Raw genomic sequence first — 19,519 nt, 5'->3', positions numbered from 1 at the left:
GGAAAATAAAAACTGGAGTCAGGGATAAAGCTAGTTCCCATATACATGGGATAAATTTCAGTAACCTTGTTAAAGTAGGTGATTTTATTTGTCATTCAGCTTTCTAACAGTCAGTTCTAAGGGGAAAACACAGTGTCCACAGGCTAAAATATCTACCAGTTTCTAAGGGACGCATAATTAGTACTGATAAAGTGAACACAATGAATGCTTTCCCAAGTTTTCTCCTAAAGATGGCATGGAATAACAGACCGATGTCCTTGGCAAGTTCCTCAGAGTGGCCTCGGTGACTGGGTTTGTGAGATAGTTTCTGAGAATATTACACGTGCTGCATTGCAGCAACATGGGATTCAGTAAATGTCATTTGTTAAAGGACAATTTTGAGATTGTGAAAGAACATAAGTTAGTCCTGTAATGGAGGCATGGATTGTACAGCATCTGGAAACTATATATCTATCAGGCATGTATAAATATTGTTTCTCTCTGGTGCCTTTTGGTACTGCAAGGATACAAAAGGTTTGATATTCTAGCTCTTGGCAAGTACCAGGAGAGCAGCGGCTTGTTGATACGTCACTGTCATTTCACAGCCAGCAGAACTGCTGTTAGCTCTGACATCCACAGCAAAAATTACAGATCCTAACGAGGATGACTGTTTGAATAAAAACATCATCCTAACTCTGCCTAGACACGCATCAAAGAAGATGAAGGGAGTACTTGATAAAGATCCTCCTTAGGAAAAATTTTCTCTTCCAAGCCAGAAGAAAACAGAAAGTACAAACTCACTGGTAGATCCCATGCACAGCTACGGTAATTTTAGGCTGAAAAAGAGTTTAGAACAAATGCCCAGCTTAGCCATTAAACATACACACACACACACACACACACACACACACACACACTTCATATTATAACCAAGCAGCACCTTATGGGACCTTCCCAGGACAGACCATCCCCCCATGTCCTCTGCATTCCTCTTGTTTGTAGAAAAACTTTAGCCTCCTAGGCTTTCCCTGAGTTCCAAAGAACAAATTTAATCTGAGAAGTGAAAAATGCAGAAACAAAGGAAAACAGTCAAGCAAGACAAAATAATAATAGTTTAGCCATTAAACAAAATCAAGGACGTTTGTTTCCTTCTCAAGGGCTATAGATAATATTCTGAGCCATGTCCTTGGGCTGTTTTGGAGATACTGAAACCCCCACCAGGTGGAAGAAATTAACTTCATGTTGACCACAAGCATGTTGACCACAAGCACATTGACCCCAGACCAGCTGGAACCAGAAGGTTGATGACGTTGACTCCCAAAATACCACCAGGTTACCTCACCACCAACCAATCAAAATTATGTCCACAAGCTGATCATGCACCTGCAACCCTTCTCCTCACCGAGTCATTAAAAACGTTTCCCTGAAAGCCATTAGGGAGTTTGGGTCTTTTGAGCACGCGCTGCCCATACTCCTTTCTTGGCCTTGCAGTCAACACTACACTTTCCTTCACCACAGCCCAGTGTCAGTAGATTGGGTTTACTGCACGGGCGATCAGACCCAAGTTTGGTTCAGTAGCAACATCACCCAAAGAACATCATGCTTTGAGCAATGAATCTTACAGAAAGTCCTATGACCCCAAATATTAGAAAACAAATATACTAAGGTAATTGAATGTGATTATTTATAGGATGAAGGAAGTTCTTCCACATCACATAGATAAAAAGTGAGAAATCTTGAGAAAGGAAAATTAATTTTTCAAATAATTAGCCTATATTCCTTCTTTAGGCAAATTAGACACAAGAGCATCTCCTAGTAAAGAGAGTGTCAGCTAGTAAAAACAAAGTTGAAGTTAATACCTAGATTTATTTCCCTATAACAACTGCTCTTTTACAAACATAGAGCAATAATGTTTCCAAGACAGACCATGTACCAACACATATTAGGCTTCTAAGAGGAATTCCTGTGTATGATTAGGTAGAACAACTTGACCCTCATGTCAAGGATTACCTACAGGATGGGGTCACAATCATGAACATAGAAAATCAAATGCTGACCCCCCCCCTAAATTCAAGTGAGAGTTTTCACCTCAGTGGAGACTACTTCTCCTTGGAGAAGGCAGGGCAACTCAGCACAATGACGTATTCAGTGCCCACAAATTCTGCCCTCCCCAGCTTACTGAAGTCCAAGTTTGTCTTCTTTCTAAAACATAACCATTCCCATCCTTCAATCGACACTGGTGCTCTTTGCCAGTTGCCAGCTCAAACCCAACATCTTCAAGCAATCAGAGCTCATCCAGGCTCCTCTGTATGCCTTCTGATGAATACATTACAATTCAAAACATCTGTCAGACCATAATCACCATGTGACGCATCCTGACGTAGATGTGTTTCGTATGTTCAAAATGTATTCCCTTTCTAAAGCCAGCTTTCAGGAACCCTTCCTCAGTCATGAACCAAATAAGAGATTTCGTTTGCATCTTCTTTCATCAGATGGAAGGAGAAATTAATAGGAAGAGCTGAGGAAGGGGTGAGGATAAAGACTTACACAGAGGTGCTTTTTCCCCTCCACGCATCTTTGCTTTGAAGTTTACAGCAGGTGGAAGTCTTTCACATCCGTAAAAACCGATATGGAAAATCAGAAACACGTTGGGCTATTAACATGTCACATGTTGGATTTAAATCCAAATAAGAACCTGTTCTTTTCCTTAAATATTGATTGTGCTATGAGCCTGCCCAAGTTTTGCAAGTTATTGCAGCACACAGGCTAGTTTCCAGGCTAAAAAAACCCTGGAATGTTCCAGCTACTGATGGCTAATGATCACCCCAAAGCACACTAATATGTTTGATAAAAGTTCCCAGCGTGAGGGCAGAAAACAGTTACCATAAGAATGACAGTGTGAGGGAAAGCAAATCAGTGACACCAGTTCAGGCTGCCTTCCGTGCTGAAGGCTCCAATTAGAGCTGTGAGCTTGCATTCCAGGAGGCGGTGACAGATGGCAAATCTCTCATTGTTAAAATCATCAACTCACCGATCCACCTGCCTGAGCCCTAGCAGGGACCCTGCTGGGAGCCTTCACTGGTTCTCACAAACCTCAGCACTTACCACTTCAGAAATGAAGTTTTGAAACTAGGTATTCATTTAGCTCCCCCATTTGTAAGTTCTTTTTGTTTTTATCTGTTGTTCCACATTCTCTCACTTTGTTCTTTCTTTTTTCTCCATTTCTGCCTTCACCTCAGAGATGATACCGACTTGAACGTTCCCCTACAGTGACACTGGATGGAGTACTTGAGAATGTAGTTACACATGGACCCCTAACTCAAGGTTGCTGATGATGTGATTTTTCAGCTGCATGGAGACCAGGAAATCCAAGAGCTCAGGTCTCCTGGAGGAGAGACCTCATCTCTTGGTAAGCACAAAAGCACATAATGGTCTTTGGGGTACTTAAAATTATGCCATTTACTGGCATGATGTTATAGGATAGTCTAACAAATGTGCATTTGACAATTTTTATTCATCACGCTAGTACAACACTGCATGTACTGACTGGTATTTCAAAAGAACACTAGCCAAACTTTCACACACCTCACAATTTCTTTTCATATGCATTCCATACACATTTTAATTCCACTGGTTTAAGGAAATAGAATATTTCTCTTCTCTTCCTAGATTATCACATCCCATTTACTTAGAAATAATATCATGATCATTACTTATGGAAATAATAACATTGGTATCCAAAATAAAGGGAATTAATCATAACATCGGAGAAGTTTTCTACTCCTCCAGTGGCACAAACCTACAACTTCTCTTGACAATCAATGTCAATGGTGGCTTTGCCTATGAAATAATTGGTACCTCCCAAAAGGTATCAATATGTTGGACAAGAGATGCTCAATATACATCAACTTTGTCCTTGAAGTTGATTATACAAAGTCAGGGAAAACTGTATGGATATCAGTAAGTAGTACAATAGGCTTTAAATGTTTTAAAGGATATAAAACAACTGAAATTTCAAACTGTTGTATACTAGAATATTACAAAAAATAAACTGTTCAACTTTGGTTCTTTGGGTGTTTGGACATAGTGCGTTTCCATGGGTGCCTGAGTTTTCGTTTTCCTCCTTAAGATGTATTTTCCTGGGGCTCTATGGATTTACAGTCATTACCACATAAATCATAGAAAGCACCTAACACAACACAAAAACCTTCAACAGTCACATTCAGTTATGTTTCTGGGGTTTGACCTTTATCCAATACATTTCACAGATGTCAAATGAAACTGTCCAGATGTTCATACAAGCAAAACCAATCTTCCTCACCTCTAAATTTGGCTCTGAATAAACCTGGAAAATCACTAAGAATCTGGAGTTATAGCCTTTATAAGAACCGAACTCCCACCGAGATCAAAGCAACATGCCACCTCACCAAGACTGAACCCTAAATTACTGCTTTTCAACTCAAATCCTCACAACCAAATGGGAAACAAAAGGCAAGTGAGTGAGTTATAACACCCAAAAGGAGAAGGATGAGCATGCCTGCTCCCCAGACAGGGGTGGGTGTCAACAAGAATGCCATTCTTAGATGCGATGTTTAGAAAGGTAACTGAGCAGCGTAAGGTCAAAGGATGCTTATTTTATAAAGTAAATGCATGACTCTCATGCAAATATAAAATGAACAAGTGTCAAAGATTTAACTCGTGAAATGCTGCAAGAACCAGTAATATGTTACATGTGGTTCAAAGGAGAAATCCAAGAAATACAAATATAAATATATTCACACACAAAAACAAATGCTAGAATGGATTTACAACTAGATGCAAAATGGTCTATTGATGGGGGAAGCATCAATTGCAATACACTGCACACAACCATTTGCATTTCCATGGACAAGATTCATCTGCATTATTATCAGCTTTCTACATTTACAGGGTAAGAAAATAGCTCAAAGACGATGAACAATGCAGATAACCTACAAGGGTGCAAGAGAGGGGACATCCAGCCATCTTTTTGCCCATCTTGAAGTGCTCCACAATTTTTACTGGCTCTAATAATCGCATTTTAACACTGAATTTTGAAAAATTAATTGTGATTTGATGTCTTCTTACTGTTGTTTCCCATTCCTTCCTTCATTCAACAAATCCTCGCAAGCTGACCAACAACGTTCCACACAGGAGGCTAGAAACTGCCCATTTTTTAGTTTGAATACATCAAGATATGTCTTTGTATTGAGAGACAAATGCAACTTTACTGTTTTGTTTTTGACTGCTTTTGCATATGTGAATGCAATAGCAAACTCTGGCAAATGGGCAAACCCAGCCTGGCAGTTGTTTGTGTACAGCCAGCAGGCAAAGAATGGTTCTTACATTTTTTAATGGTTGGGAAAGATAATAAAATTTCATGACATGAACATTACATGAAATTCAAATTCCAGTGTCCAAACATAAAGCTTTATTGGAACACAGCCACTGTCCTTTGTTTAGGTACTATCTATCACTGATTTCATGCTACTGGGGCCACATGAGTAGTTGCCACAGAGACTTTATGGGCTACAAAGATGGAAATATTTACTCTCTGGCCTTTTACAGAAATTGTATATGATGTGGACTTCCCTGGTGGTGCAGTGGTTAAGAATCCGCCTGCCAAGGCAGGGGACATGGGTTTGAGCCCTGGTCCCGGAAGATCCCACATGCCATGGAGCAACTAAGCCCGTGCGCCACAACTACTGAGCCTGTGCTCTAGAGCCCGCGAGCCACAACTACTGAGCCCGTGAGCCTAGAGCCCGTGCTCCGCAACAAGAGAAGCCACCGCAATGAGAAGCCCGTGCACTGCAACGAAGAGTGGCCCCCGCTCGCCGCAACTAGAGAAAGCCCGTGCACAGCAACGAAGACCCAACGCAGCCAAAAATAAATAAATAAATAAATAAATTTATTAAAAAAAAGAAATTGTATATGATGAGCATTAGAATTCCTAACATATAATGAGCCCCTGAAAAGGTGCTTGGCGCATACCACATGCTCGGTAAATTATACGTTTATTTTCCTTCATATAATAAAGTAAAACTGCTGAGAATAGGAGTGGTTCTTCAATTCCTTTATAACTCGCAAAATACACAGACCAGGGTTTTTCAACCTCCCTCGGCGCTACTGAGCTTGGAGCTTCTTCACTGTGAGGGCGTCCTGTGCATTGGAGTTTGTCAGCATTCCTGACCTCCACCCACTAGATGCCAGTAGTGACAACCAAAAATGTCTCCCGCCATTGCCAAATGTCCCCTTGGGAGCAGAATCGCTCCAGCTTGAGAACCACTGGCCTCAAACCATGCAGGACAGTAAGTCACTGCTCTACATCATCTAGGAGCTAAACGATGCTAAAGACCCCTGACTTCATAGTACTGGCTTCATTATAGGAGGAAGATTTTCCTAATTAACAATAAATAATCATGCTAAGTTACATGGATACAAAATGGATTATAACCTTTTTCCTGAAGGTAATACAGTAATGATGTACTTTGGGGGAGGAAGGAAATGTTCCCTATGGACTTCATTCATGGATTCATTCACAAATATTTGGTGAGCAACTACGCTGTGCCAAACACCATTCTAGGCTTGAAAATACCACAATGAACAAAGAGAACTCAGTCGATGCCCCCCGGAGCTTACTTTCTGGTGAAGGAGACAGACTCTCAGAGATAAAGAAACAACTATATAATGTCGTGCGGGTACAATACGGCCGAGGAAGTGTGTAAATGGGTGCGAGGTGACCTGGGAGGGCAAGGCTGAGAAGGTGACATTTGTGCTGAGACATGAATGGGGTGCGGTGAGCTGGGTGACTGCGGAAGGAGCCTTATGGTGGAGGGAAAAGCAGGCTTGATGGGGGTAAAGCAGAGGAGAAAGTTGGAGAGAGAACACAGGCAGACAAGACAGGGCCGATGTTTTAGACTGAGTGAGGTAGGAAGATATTAAAAGGTGTGAGGCAGACAGCAGCAAGATTCAGCTTGTATGTTTAAAGGGTCTTTCCAGCAGCCACGTGGGTAGAGTAGAAGCTGGGAGACCCAAGAGGATGCTCCTGGATTGGTCCAGGCAAGAGATGATGGCAGATTGGACAAGGCAGGCAGTTAGATGGGAAGAAGAACTCACCTTCTGGAGGGATCCTGAAGGTGATGGGCTTTGCAAACACAACCAGAACTAATTAGAAAGTGTGTACTTTCTATAAAATATTATGTAAACTTTATCTTTTAACATATATTCAGAAAAATTATATCGTCAGCATTACTTCTTGATTTGGTGAGGTGTTTTTACTCTTCTGTCCCAATATTTGCTCAAAACGGTTTTTCAAGTTGTTGGTCTCTACACAACACAGCCTAGGAGATGGCATTCCAAACTTTAGTTCACCTCTACTGATTTGCTGAGTGATTCCAGGACATTATCCAATATGTATGTGCCTGGATTTCCCCATGTGTAAAATGGAGTTACCACCACTCACCCTTCACCTCATTAACCTAAAAAGCAAAGGAAAAGCCTACACAATGCTTCGTGAATCTCAGAAGAAGTGCAAACTGTAATTATCTGCAAATGTATCCCATGGTGATAATATCCAAAAGAGATGAACTTTGATTAACATGTAAGATTCATCCCCAAGGATTCAAACTAAAGACAACCCTTAAATTTATGTTGGCTTTGTAATATATTCCAAAGTTTCTGTTGAAGTTATCTATGACTTATTCATTTTTGCTTTCAGGCAAAAGGAATTGATTCCTTTTCTTGTCAAGTTCAGTCTCTTGTGTCAGCCTTGATCATTCAATTACAAAATATGGTTTAACAATCTGTATTCCCTAGGGCTGCAATGTTCTTTAATTAGGATATTTTAAAAGCGGTTTAAATGAACGTGTCCCATTCAAATTTCAAGTGTGTAAAAAAAAATTAATTTCTTGATGGCATAAGGAGAAAAGAGGTGCTTATGAGAAATAATACTGATACAACAAATTATCATTCAAGTAATACCCAACTAACAAAACTGGACAAAAACACTACTTATGAAATTTAGTCAGCCTCATAGCCATACATTCATATACACACACACACACACACACACACACACACACACATATATATATCCTCTCCTGCAGTGATGACATAAACAAATTACCCAAAACACCAATTGAAGAACAATTAATAGATAACCAGAAAATACCTTATCAGAGCAAATATGTATGATATTATATAAAAAGAGTAAAAGGATAATAAACCAGACATTTCATTTCTGCCCAGGATCTAGAGAGTCAGAACTAAGCAAAGTTTATTTTCACCAAATTATTTCACATTCACAGAATAATTCTGTTCTGTTTTTAATAACGTTCATGCGGATTAAATGACACAACGCATGCATGAATGTCAGAATGTATCATTATAGTGAAGTTTTAGGTTTAGGAACATTATTCTACAATCATTTACTTTGAGATAATTTGTTTGAAAGACCTTTCAAACTAATAATGTTCTTCATATATATGCTGTTTCATATTATTGTGTATTGCTCAGATGAAATTTTGGTTGTAAAATAAAGGAATGCTTCAATTTTCGGTCTAATAGTCGTAACCATGAAAGAAATCTCATCAAACACTATTACAATCCCAAAGTGCTGCAGCATTTATAGCAAGTTAGAACTTTATTCACTTACATAATCTGAATATAAAACCGACTTTGAGACTGGAGCTAAAGCATATACATACATATATACTCTATATACACATATAAATATATTAAAGATGGTGATGTTTGGGGACTGAGGTAAGAAATCTATGCTATGAAACATATGAATGAGTATAATGATAGCTTTGGAGCATGTGTGTGCAACAAGAAATACTCAAAGATAGAAAAGAGACTGCTTAGTTAAAGAATCAGATTAGCGAACGAGCAATTCCCACACACGAACACAATAAACGCATACAAAACAACTTAGGTGTAAGTAGAATGCATTAAATCTTCTCGTGTAATCACAAGATGTTTTCTCCTTAAAAATACTTTTGATTGAAATAATTAGAGAATAAAGAGAGAAATAAGGTAGTATACAGAAATGTTGATACATGTATCTTGATTGCAGTGGTGGCTACACTAACTAAATCCATACATGTGATAAAATCTCATAGAACTGTATATGTACCTTGTACCAAGGCAATTTTCTACTTGTGATTTTGTTCTACATATACGTAAAGGGTAACCACTGGTGGGAAATGAGTGAAGAGTACATGTGATTTCTCTGTACTAGCTTGGCAATGTCCTGTGACTCTACAGTTGTTACAAAATGAAACGTTTTTTAAAATACTGATATAGTTGTAGGGAACGTACCTTAGAACATTGCTTGTGATTCTGGCACCAAACCAGGGAACCATTGTTCTGCAAAAAGAAAAAGAAATATTGACTCATTAAATAATTTTCTATTTGAAATCTACATATACCTGTGTGTATTAATATAATTTTAAAATACTTGCATTAATGAAAGACCAATTTTGCCACCCTGATATATGTCTCTCTTCCTAAAATAGGAAACATTTTTTGCCCTTGACTTTATGAAACAAATACATATAAAATAATGAAGATTTCAAGGTGTTTCAAAAGGAAAAGTGTCTGAGCCATCTCTCGGGTGTGCTGAGCAACGGAATACAGACCAACAGGAAAATGACCGCTAGACGGTTCCTCCATAGTAAGTAGCTGGGGTAAATTTACAAGTTGGCATCCTGGAGGCTTTCAATTTTAACCAATTCAGTAATAAGTGTTTGAGCCTGGAAGTCAAATCCCATGGGAAAAACCTTCTCTTTCCCTTTCACTGGGATGTGTGACTCTCGACAAGGGACTTACTATGTCTCTCCCTCAGTAAATCTGTCTGTAAAGCATAAGGACAATATCTCCTGCATGAGGTCAGTGGGATAACGAAGTGAGACACAATCCACTTCATACAGCTTGACAGTTACTCAACATGTACCAAATACTAGGACTAGGATTTATTTGTTTATTAAAATTTATTTTATTGAAGTATAGTTGATCTACAATGTTGTGTTAATTTCTGCTGTCCAGCAAAGTGATTCAGTTATATAAATATATACATTCTTTTTCGTATTCTTTTCCATGACGGTTTATCACAGGGTATTGAATAGAGTTCCCTGTGCTCTACAGTAGGACCTTGGTGTTTATCCATTCTCTATATACAATAGTTTGCATCTCCTAACCCCAAACTCCCAATCCTTCCCGTCCCCAACCCCCCTCCCCCTTGGCAACGACAAATGTGTTCTCTATGCCTGTGAGTCTATTTCTGTGTTGTAGATAAGTTCATTTGTGTCACATTTTAGATTCTACATATAAGTGATATCCTGTGGTATTTGCCTTTGACTAACTTCACTTAGTATCATAATCTCTAGGTCCATCCATGTTGCTGCAAATGGCATTGTTTCCTTCTTTTTTATGGCCGAGTAGTATTCCATTGTATATATGTACCACATCTTCCTTATCCATTCATCTGTCAATGGACACTTAGGTTGCTTCCATGTCTTGGCTATTGTAAATAGTGCTGCAGTGAACATTGGGGTGCGTGTATCTTTTTGAATATAGTTTTGTAGGACTAACATTTATTATCCCTAGTATTTGAATTTCTGCTTGAAACTTGTCATTCCACATGACTAAAATTTTGTTGATGGTTGGACTGTGACATTTACATCAGATTGTTCTAGGCTGGGGTGGTTGTAACAGATAACAGAAACAGTCACCCAAAAATTAAGATGCTGTGGCCTCTTGTTCTTTGAAGTTCAAGGTTGGGTATGAGATGAAGTAGTCCATTTCCTATGTATGAATGCCTACACTTTTAATTTTAAGAACATCGGTATGAATAGAATAGTATCACCTTTGTCTACAGTTAAAAGAACATTGAACCAATAATATATCTTTTGAAAAATACTCTTATTACACGTTTATTGATATATAATTCACAAACACAAAAGTTAATCATATAACTCAGTGGTTTTCAGAAGAAAGGCTGTGCGACCATCACCACTAATTTCTGAACTTTCTCATCACCCCTGACAGAAAGCAGTACCCAACAGCAGTCCTTCCACCCAGGTCCTGGCCACCACGAACGTAATTTCTTTCTCTATAAATTTACCTACTCTGGACACTTCTTATAAATGGAATCATACAATACGTAGTCTTCTGTGTCTGGCTTCTTTCATTTCATAATGTTTTATATTATGTTAAATGATATAGTATTTTTGCTTCATCCATATTGTCATATATGTCAATACTTCATTCTTTTTCGTTGTCACCTTCCATTGTATGGATATTTGCTCTTCCATTCACAATAATATATCTTAATAACACAGGATTCCCAAAACCACTGGGTAGATCTCAACTGTTTAGGATTAGAAATTTTCCTCTCCTATCTAAACATCACTCGACTATAGATCTCAGTCCCACAGTAACGCTTTAGCTATTAAATCTCTGCACCATACGGCCCTAACTTTCTCCTTTACAGTCTTAGCTCCCCCAAATTGCTGAACATACCTGCAATTTTAGATAATATGGTATCAACCTACTCATCCCCTTATTAAGGTCCACACATCCTCAGGGGGCCCTCATCTCTCTCTACGTATCAATGTTCATCAGTCCGACAAACAAGGGCTGAAGCTGGAGCAGTACGTGAACAGCCTGGGCTGAGGTTAAGTATGATCTTTGGCAGGGTTGACATCAGAGAAATAATTAGATTGGGCAGAGGCCAAAGCTGGACAAACAGTGGACATGGTTTAATTACTGGAAATGACGTGTTAGTAAAAAGGGTGCAAGAAAGAGGGCATTATGGGCAAACTGGTGTTTCAGAAAAGGAGCCCTTGGCCTGGTGACAAACTCAAAGTTCACAGCGGGGTTAGGCACACTGAGCTGTCGGTCATAAACAGGGTGACAACTGCAACAAAAAGCAGGGGCCAAACGTTGAGGAGTATGTTATCACAGGAAAGCTGACAGCAGGGTCCAGGGCAGCTTTGGAGAACGTCCGCCCTCATTGTCTTTTCCCGGAAGGGTCTTTGGTCCATGCGGGGTTGGGTCCTGCTGGGACTTCTGAGGACCACGTCTGTCAGAGAACATCCCGGCCCCAACTTGAGTGCTCTGTGCTCACAGCCCAGAGATGGGAACCAGTGAGGTTCCTTCTAAAGAGACTCAGGGCTGAAGTGAATGGATGCCAATCTAAGAGACTAGGTCAGGGCCAGATCCTGACAACCTCCTTCACCAGGTCTGAGGACCTTCTGCCTCCTCGTGTCAGGTCAGAGGGTCCTGCTCCTTGCTCTGGGAACCTTGACCTCGGACCAGCTTCCACCTCCTTCCCCTCCAGGTCTTCCTTTTCCTGGACAGATGGGCAGGACCTCTGGAGGTCTGCCTCTGCTGTATTTGCTGCACTGCTCTTGAGAGATGTATCACACCCTCTCCTGCTGTAGGATCTGTTTTCTTTGATCTAAGCCTTAGCTCCTCAACTAGAGCGTGGTCCAGCAGACCGGCCTTCCTGTTTGCTCTGTGCTTCAAAGTTTCACACCAGCAACTGGACCAGCTCCTGGTTCTCACAGAGGTGGCCTCCATCAAAGGCCATGCAAAGGTGACTGGGCCTGCAAAAGCAGGCGTGGCAACTGCTGCCTGCCCCCAATTAGTGGCTGAGAAAAATATTACCAGTGGGGTAGTATGCCACTGACCTGATTATTATCGATAAATATTATCATGATTACATGACTGGCCACATCTATATAGCAGGCACTTGCTCTGGTGTTGGACATATTCAGCCCCACATAATCATCCCGTATACGACGCAAGTTTCATTTACCCATTTTCTACTTAAGAAACTGGGAGTCAAAGACGGCAACTAAAATATGGACATCCTGAAGACAGTGGTTAAACTCAACTGTGAGTGCCCCAGTGAGGAAAGCTGAGTGAGACACAGGGTGAGATTTACAGTGGGCTGTGAAGGAATCTCCGGGTTTATAATCTTGGAAGGAGAGTAGAATTGGTCCAGACAGTCCTGAATGCTGTAAGCTCAGGGAATAGCAGATCGGATGAATGGGCTGGAGCAGACAATAGGAGAGGAGGCTGGCTGAATAGGTAGAAAGCAGATTACAGTGGATTTTGACTTATTCGAAATAAAATATTTTATTTAGTAAATATCATTGGGTTTAAAAAAAAATAGAGGATTAGATCTGTGAGACGCTCTGTTCATGGCACACCTTGGTTAGAATTCTTTTGTTCCTTTTGTAGATAAAATGGTCCAACCTCAATAATAAAAGAATCCAGCAAAGACTGTCTTCAGCCGCCCAGCAAATGCAAACTCTGCTGCCCGCCCCCATGCTGAAACACAGCATTCCCTGTCCTATTGGCTCATATACCCCAATAGCCACAAAGCCCATCTGTTGTCTACATTTTATTGGGAATTAATATCAATGCATTTCCTCAACCAAAGCATTTTCATTTTAAGCAAAATTTCCCATTAATCATAAAATGAAAAGCTGTCATTAGAAAGAAATATTCAGGGCAACAGCAAGCAGGCATGAAAGATTATTGTGATTATAATCATTTCTTTTTTCATTACTGAAGATAGTATGTCATAGTTTGCTTGGGAAGATTAAAAAGGTAATCCATGCAAAGTATTTAGCAAAATATTTGGCACAGAGTTAGATGTAAAAAAAAAAAAAAAAAAAAAAAAGGTCATTGTGATTATTGATGTTACTTTCTTTGTTTGCCATTATTTTTGTTCTGAGGAGTGGAGGAGTAATCCTGGACTTACATTCTCCCAGCTCCTGTGTATAACACTCATCCTATGCTAACTGGTTCCATCTCTTTAGTGAGGCTTGGGGGGTAGGAGGGGAGCGGGGGAAATTATCATGGATTTTTCCCTGGGTGGTAGCAATTTTCCAATGTTTACCAATGTGATGAGACGGCAATTGCTTTAATTGCCTTTGATTGGCCATTTGTATTTCCTTTACGGTGAACTGTCTATGCATTTTACCATTTCTATTTTGGATGGTTTACCCTTTTCTTAGCAATTGTAGCAGCTATTAGTACCAATTAGACTTAATAATAATTTGTAATAGGTGTTGTAAAATGTTTCCAGTGCATCATTTGTCTTTTGAATTTATTCATGGAGTTTTCTCTCTGCAGAAATTTTCTAAACAGACACACACACACACACACACACACACACACACACACATACATTTCCACCCTATTTCCTTTCTGGGTTTTGGGTTTCGTATTTTTCTTAAAACAATCCCCCCCGCCCACGTCAAGGTTTTGCAGCTGCCCTATGCTTTTGCCTTTATCAATCAGCATCGGCCATACAATACAATTTATCTCTACAAAGAACTTCTAAGAACCCTGCCTAATGGCATCAAGGATGTGTATAAACCCCTGAGTAACTCCAGCCACTGTGTTTGGGCCAGGTGTGCACGTACATTGCACCATCCACCTACGTTGCTTACCTGGAATGCTCTTTGAGCAGGAAAGCAATGCAAAAAGACAAGAATCCAGTACATTTCAACATCCCGCCTGGGGGAAGATTTTAGTTGGATTACAATAGCCTTCACCAGTAAAGCCAATTGACAACAAAAATAAAAATGTCTCACTCTGGCTAAAAGCCAGCAAAATAAAGAGACAAAGTACATTAGGCATGAAAGACATTTGCCTTTAGAATCATCATTGTAACCTCCAGGTAGGATCAGACAGCGGGACTTTTGTAATTATATAAAGATTATATCCTGTATTTTATTGGTTTAACTAGATCAAACATGAATGCCAGTCAATCCAACTTTCAAAGAGTCTATATAAGTTCAATCAACTGCACCCAGACACTATTTCAATGATATTTTCAAAGGCCCTCCATTTCTAGCCTTTTGATTTTTTCCTTAAAGAAAAATAATTCTTCAAAAGCTTCAAGTAAACACTTTACTCAAAGACAGCCCTCAAGGGAAGGATAGAGAGAGATGAAAACTAGTTATCTAGATACAACCATTAGCAAAGAAAAAAGAGAATTAGAACAGATCCCACTTGTTTTTTAGCATAAGCAGGTGATGGTGTGGAATAGCCACAAGGACTAACCAGTGTGCAGTTTTGGAAACTCAACACTGACTGACTGCCCAACAGCAGGACAGAACATTTGAGTTGAAACCATTCCAGAAAACCCACAATAGACCTAAACTTTACAAATCAACCCTATGAAACCACAAGCAATTAGCTGTGACTCAATCGATGATTTTCTTTTCATGTTAAATGTAAGATTTTTAAAATGAAGGCATAGATTAAAATTTAGCAGTTCATTTTAATCCAGAATATTTTCCTATTACTTTGGAATTAAGAAATAAAATAGTTGATTTCATTTATTGTTATAAGGATATTCCTTTGTATTGTCGATATACTCACAAAGTTTCTCATATATTCAACAGCAGCTAAAAGAGGAGTTCAGGAGACAAATTGAGAGTAAGCATTTCCATGGCTCAAAATATTTTTTAAAATGAATCTTTGCCAGTGATCATCACAACTATACATTCATTCAAAATATTTCTCAGGAAACTTAAATGCATATTGCTAAGTGAAAGAAGTCAATCTGAAAAGGCTACAATATTGTATGATTCCAACTCTATGACATTCTAGAAAAGGCAAAACTATGGAGACAGTAAACGGATCAGTGGTTGTCAGAGGTTGAGGGGAGGGAGGGATGAATAAGCAGAGCACAAGAGGATTTTTAGGGCACTGAACCCACTCTGTATGATACTGTAATGGTGGATACATTATACATTTGTCCAAACCCATAAAATGTACAAGAGCGAACCCTGATGTAAACTATGGACTTGGGGTGATGATGACATGTCGATGAAGGTTCATCAATGTAGCAAATGTACCACTAGGGAGGGAGGGTGATAACAGGAGAGGCTGTGCAGGTATAGGGTCAGAGGGTATATAGGAACTCTTTGTATTTTCTGCTCAATTTTGCTGTGAACCTAAAACAGCTCTAAAACAAAGTCTACTTAAAAGGGAAAAAAAGCTATGTGTTTACATTTGTTGTTTAGAGTAGGAGTTCTTTCAAATGTTATGGATCATCCTCAGTAAATAAACAGCCTTTTCATTAACCACTCCCCGTAAAAAATTTCCCTCTGGATTCTACAAATCTCTCACAGTGAACTGAATTCTATAGGAAAACAGTATTTGACCATACAAATATACCTCTCCAGACACCCAGCCCTGCCCTCTGGCCCCCACCACTGGAATGCAGGGCCTGGCCACATTCTTTGCTTCACTTCTTCACACCTGGCAGGCTTGTCCAGGAATGAGAACCTTTGTAAGTGCTGTCCTCCCACCCAGAACTTGTCCCCTCCCCAAGTCGACTTCCATGCATCCTTCAGGTCAGTGCAAGTGCCACTTCTTTCAGGAAGCCTTCCCTGACCCCCACTCCCTGTTGCATATGCTCTGTGCCTCCCTGTACTTCTCTTCCGAGGCATTCTACACAGTTGCCAAGTATAAACATATTCGTGTTGTTTGTCCTTAGTGATCATCACCACCACTCCCCACCCCACCCCTGCCTATGACCTCCTTAAAGACAGAATGTGTCTATATCTCCCCCTCACCACTGGCTCCCTCATGATCTTAATGAATATTGACTGAGTAAATAAATGAATGGAATAGGGAGTCATACAAATAAATTTAAACTTAATCATTAGATCATGAGGAACTGAAAAGAAGGACATAAATAGATGGAGCTGAACAAATTTTTCATCTTCTCTGGGTGGAGCTTTTAGGAAATGGCTTCATTATTTTGTTTCCTGTAGAGTAGATGTCCAAGAGATTCGGCCTGAGAATATGAAAATCTGAACAAAAACTTGTATTCAAGAATCAAGTACAAATTATTTAAGAAATAGTCATGCTATTTATCTTTTTATAGATGTAAATAAAGTCATCTAAAGAAAAATTTATAGAACAGCAAGGGCTCGACGATGCCATATGGGAAAACATTACTTTCATTAACACTTTCCTATGAATTTTAATAAGGAATATGCTTACAAATTCTGTTTGTGGGAGAGCACTAAATGACGACGCAACTTTTACTACTTACTGTCTCTGACAGAATGCTGGGACCCACCATAGAATCCGAGATACTAGCTTCTGTTAGCACACCTCAGGCAGTAGTCTTCCAACTGTAATCTCCTCCAAGAGGATGTGCTAACTCTGAATTCATTCTTGCCACAGCTATGATTTTGGATATGTATTCACTGAACCATGTTTGGTAATAAAATTTATATTTTCAGGAGAAAATTCTGGTAAATTGTGCATTCTCCACAAAATCACATAAAGCCCTGGAAGATTTCAAGACTGAATAAATGACTTGTGCCGACAGAAATCCAATCTTAGGTAGGCTTAGAGGGAGCACTAAATGTAATAACTAAAATTTAGTAAATGACTCGTATTACAAAGTAAGGGAAGCATGAGCAATAGAGTAGCTATATAAATTAAACAACTACAGCATTGTTCCTGGGAAACCTAAAAAATAAAGAAACGTCGGTATAAACTTCATTCTCTTCCCAGCCTCTGCTTCATAGCAGGGACAAGAAACAGGGTCGATGAATGCAGCTTATAAAGGCAGGCATGCTCAGACATCACTCTCAAGTTTTTACTTCGCTTGTAAATTGTGTGGATTCTCCCAATCCCAGGAACCTCTCCCCAGTCGCCATAGCTGCTTGTCTAGAAAGTAAACGCCTATGGAATAAAGTGCCCAGGCTGGCAGGGCAGAGGTACAAGGGTTCATCATGTAGGAATGACCATCTGCTTTGAAGTGCTGGAAGGGTTATCTCCAAGGTGGGTGGCTTGAGTCGGCCACACCCACTTCTGTTTCCAACCCTTACTTTGAAGGGTCCCTGACTTTAGTTTTGATCATTTGTGTGGGTCTCAGTGATGGTGAGAAAGACAAGACTGGGAAGAAGAGAAGGAGCCGTAGGGGAGGAAGTGGATGAAACAGGCAAGAAAGACAGAAAAGGTCCCAAAAGTCTGAGGTAAGTGGCATATTAAGTCCTTGGGCATAAACATGAGATGTTAAAACCTCTCTAAAATTTAATATAAAAGCACATTTTGCTTTTGTCATCAAGAGGCGAAGGCAAATCTTCTGCACTCTTTAAGATTATTATAACCCAGCCACACTAAAGCCATTGGCATGAGGACTGCCATCAGCTGCCAATGGGATGCCTCTCAGCGGTCCCTTTGGTGGGTGTCTGAATGAAGAGGTGGCACTTTCTGACACTAGGAGGCTATGCTCAGTTATGTAGCTTCAGCTCGGTCTCCATGGCAACCACCGGGCCAGCCCGTCCAACTTTGGATACGGGGTCCCCACTAAATTCTAAGTATCCCAGCTACACGGGCAGTCCACAGTAATTAGAGACAAAGCATAGAAAGAAAGTTTGGTGGACACGAGGAGGCAATGAGTTCTGGAAACATGATTAATAACCAGGATCCACTTGATGGACCTAGAACGTACCCTTTCAACAACCTTAGGAAAAGTCCTGAGATAACACACCATGAAGACATAAAATCTGATTGTTTCTGAAGTCGGGGTGCTTCTTACCCCAACTGTGATGAATGTGCACCATCATTGTTGGCCAGGTGGCAGTCATGACATAGAGGTCAACACTCCACACATGTGAACTTGGTGGTCACAGTTGTGCACGCTATCACCATTTACACTGAGTTGTGTACCTTGTTGGTTCTACACATGTTGGGTTTAATTACTACTTAAAGTGTGATTCAAAAGATCAGAAAGAGAAATTAAGGAAACAATCCCATTTACCATCGCATCAAAAAGAATAAAATACCTAGGAATAAACCTACCTAAGGAGGCAAAAGACCTGTACTCAGAAAACTATAAGATACTGATGAAACAAATCAAAGCTGACACAAACAGATGAAGAGATATACCATGTTCTTGGATTGGAAGAATCAATACTGTCAAAAGGACTATATACTACCCAAAGCAATCTACAGATTCAATGCAATACCTATCGAATTACCAAAGGCATTTTTCACAGAATTAGAACAAAAAATTTTACAATTTGTATGGAAACACAAAAGGCCCTGAATAGCCACAGCAATCTTGAGAAAGAAAAACGGAGCTGGAGGAATCAGGCTCTCTCACTTCAGACTATACTACAAAGCTACCATGATCAAGACAGTATGGTACTGGCACAAGAACAGAAATATAGATCAATGGAACAGGATAGAAAGCCCAGAGATAAACCCATGCACATATGGTCACTTTATTTTTGATAAAGGAGGCAAGAATATACAATGGAGAAAAGACAGCCTCTTCTATAAGCTGTGCTGGGAAAACTGGACAGCTACATGAACAAGAATGAAATTAGAACATTCTCTAACACCATACACAAAAATAAACTCAAAATGGATTAAAGACCTAAATGTAAGACCAGATACTATAAAACTCTTAGAGGAAAACATAGGTACAACACTCTCTGACATAAATTGCGTCAAGATCTTT

The 19,519-nt window shown here is 39.8% G+C and overlaps 1 protein-coding gene across 1 annotated transcript in view; it reads right to left on the bottom strand.

Annotated features, from left to right (window-relative positions):
• Positions 1-19,519, bottom strand: part of LOC133082900 (anosmin-1) — a 186,880-nt gene that overhangs the window by 139,668 nt on the left and 27,693 nt on the right. The window contains exon 2 of the mRNA XM_061179570.1: positions 9,319-9,366. Coding sequence (XP_061035553.1) covers positions 9,319-9,366 — 48 coding nt within the window. The remainder of the gene's footprint in view (positions 1-9,318; positions 9,367-19,519) is intronic.

Source organism: Eubalaena glacialis, chromosome Y (assembly GCF_028564815.1).
Source record: "Eubalaena glacialis isolate mEubGla1 chromosome Y, mEubGla1.1.hap2.+ XY, whole genome shotgun sequence".
NCBI classification, from domain to species: domain Eukaryota; kingdom Metazoa; phylum Chordata; class Mammalia; order Artiodactyla; family Balaenidae; genus Eubalaena; species Eubalaena glacialis.
Note: the sequence above shows the minus strand (reverse complement) of the source record. Positions and strands in the feature narration are given on the sequence as shown.